Source organism: Equus asinus, chromosome 13 (genome assembly GCF_041296235.1).
Source record: "Equus asinus isolate D_3611 breed Donkey chromosome 13, EquAss-T2T_v2, whole genome shotgun sequence".
Classification (NCBI taxonomy): domain Eukaryota; kingdom Metazoa; phylum Chordata; class Mammalia; order Perissodactyla; family Equidae; genus Equus; species Equus asinus.
The window spans coordinates 15558050-15560287 of NC_091802.1; the positions used below are offsets into that span (position 1 = coordinate 15558050).

The 2238-nt window shown below is 48.3% G+C and overlaps 1 protein-coding gene across 1 annotated transcript; it reads left to right on the forward strand.

Annotated features, from left to right (window-relative positions):
• Positions 1-785: 785 nt before the first annotated feature.
• On the forward strand, positions 786-1745 carry LOC123276347 (olfactory receptor 3A2-like). Its single transcript, XM_044745829.2, has one exon. It carries the CDS (start codon positions 798-800, stop codon positions 1743-1745), a length of 948 nt encoding a protein of 315 aa, XP_044601764.1. The 5' UTR covers positions 786-797.
• Positions 1746-2238: the final 493 nt, after the last annotated feature.

A 2238-nucleotide genomic window follows, 5' to 3' on the forward strand; every position in this document is an offset into this window, starting at 1 on the left:
ATTGTTCTTGAGTTAGTTGTTCAAACTTAGGAACAGATGGTATTCCATGATTATTTTTGGTCTGTGGTTAAACTGCCTTCTCAATTCCTAATTTTGTGTATCTTTACATTTTTCTTGCTTAGATATTTGCCAGATATTTATTTCTTTGTAATACATTTATAAGGACTTATGATCAATTCTTCTTTTCCTTTCTGTTTTACTATCTGTTCATTTTCACTTTTAGCATTATTTTTTCCCCAAATCGCCTCATACAGGTTATTGGTGGGGACAAAGGAAGACAGGATTTATATACATTTCACGAGGAGGGGGCAAGTCCAAGGTAGTTGTGGCATCAGGCAACGCACCTGAAATCTGGGTAAGGACTGAGGTGAAGCCAGAGAGAGGGTTAATGAGTGAGGCGTGGCCTGAGGAGTGAGAAAATACCCACTAGGACACTTAGCAAGGTACCCTGGGGCTTGATGTGTCAAAGTGAGTCAATATATTTTTTTTTTTTAAAGATTTTATTTTTTCCTTTTTCTCCCCAAAGCCCCCCCGGTACATAGTTGTGTATTCTTCGTTGTTCTTCGTTGTGGGTTTTTCTAGTTGTAGCATGTGGGACGCTGCCTCAGCGTGGTCTGATGAGCAGTGCCATGTCCGCGCCCAGGAGTCGAACCAACGAAACACTGGGCCGCCTGCAGCGGAGCGCGCGAGCTTAACCACTCGGCCACGGGGCCAGCCCCAGTCAATATATTTTTATTGAATAACTAAATTGGGAAGACTGATCCCTTCCACTATGGGATGTCTCCCTACAGGGACCCATGGAACCAGAATCTAGGGCCAATGGAACAGCCATTACTGAGTTCATCCTGCTGGGCTTGGTGGAGACACCAGGGCTTCGACCAGTTATCTTTGTGCTCTTCTTCTTTGCCTACCTGGTCACAGTTGGAGGCAACATCAGCATCCTGGCAGCCATCTTGGTGGAGTCCAAACTCCACACCCCCATGTACTTCTTCCTGGGGAACCTATCAGCGCTGGACGTTGGGTGCATCACCGTCACTGTTCCTTCAATGTTGGGTCGTCTCTTGTCCCACAAGTGTACAGTTTCCTATGGAGCCTGCCTCACACAGCTCTTCTTCTTCCATCAGTTGGCTGGTGTGGACTGCTTCCTGTTGACAGCTATGGCCTATGACAGATTCCTGGCCATCTGCCAGCCCCTCACCTATAGCACTCGCATGAGCCAGATGGTCCAGAGGATACTGGTGGTTGTGTCCTGGGCTTGTGCCTTCACCAATGCACTGACCCATACTGTAGCCATATCCACACTCACCTTCTGTGGCCCAAATATGATCAATCACTTCTACTGTGACCTCCCGCAGCTCTTCCAGCTCTCCTGTTCCAGCACCCAACTCAATGAGCTGCTGCTCTTTGGTCTAGGTATCCTCATGGCAGGTGTGCCTGTGATTCTCATTGTCACTTCCTACATCCACGTGGCAGTTGCAGTCCTGCAAATACGCTCTCCTGAGGGCAGGAAGAAAGCCGTCTCCACGTGTGGCTCCCACCTCACTGTGGTGGGCATTTTCTATGGGACAGGAGTGTTCAGCTACATGAGACTGGGCTCAGTGGAGGCTTCAGACAAGGACAAAGGGATTGGTATCCTCAACACTGTCATCAGCCCCATGCTGAACCCACTCATCTACAGCCTCCGGAACCCTGATGTGCAGGGTGCCCTGCGGTGGGTGCTCACAGGGAAGCGACGCCTTGCGTGAGGAGTGTCTCAGGAGTGCCGAACCACAGCAAATGATTTCTATCTCTCCTGGATCTTTGACAAGATGACTTTTATTAGGAAGTGAGGCTTCTTGTTCCTCAAGGAGGCTCTACCTGATAATAGGTGTGCAGGTTTTATAGACCAGAACACTTGGCTAGTTGACATTTGGTCATGGCGACCCTTCCCACTCTAGATGGAGGTGGGACCCAGAAAGCTCTGTATCCTCAGAGGCTCATGGTCCTACAGGAAAGACTCCTTGTTTATTTTCTGCTGGAGTCTCTAAAAATACACAGCAAAAAAAAAAGGAATATGAAAAGTCACAGCCTGGTGCCAAGTATTAACATGTCCTGCTGTCAGGTTTCCCCTGAAACAGCTCTCCAACCTGCTTTTACACAGGATCCCACACGAGGACCCACACCTAGTACAGTATCATTTGAGACACTGACTTCTAGTACCCTGTCTACACCGCAAGATTCCAGGGTAACAATGGAGAG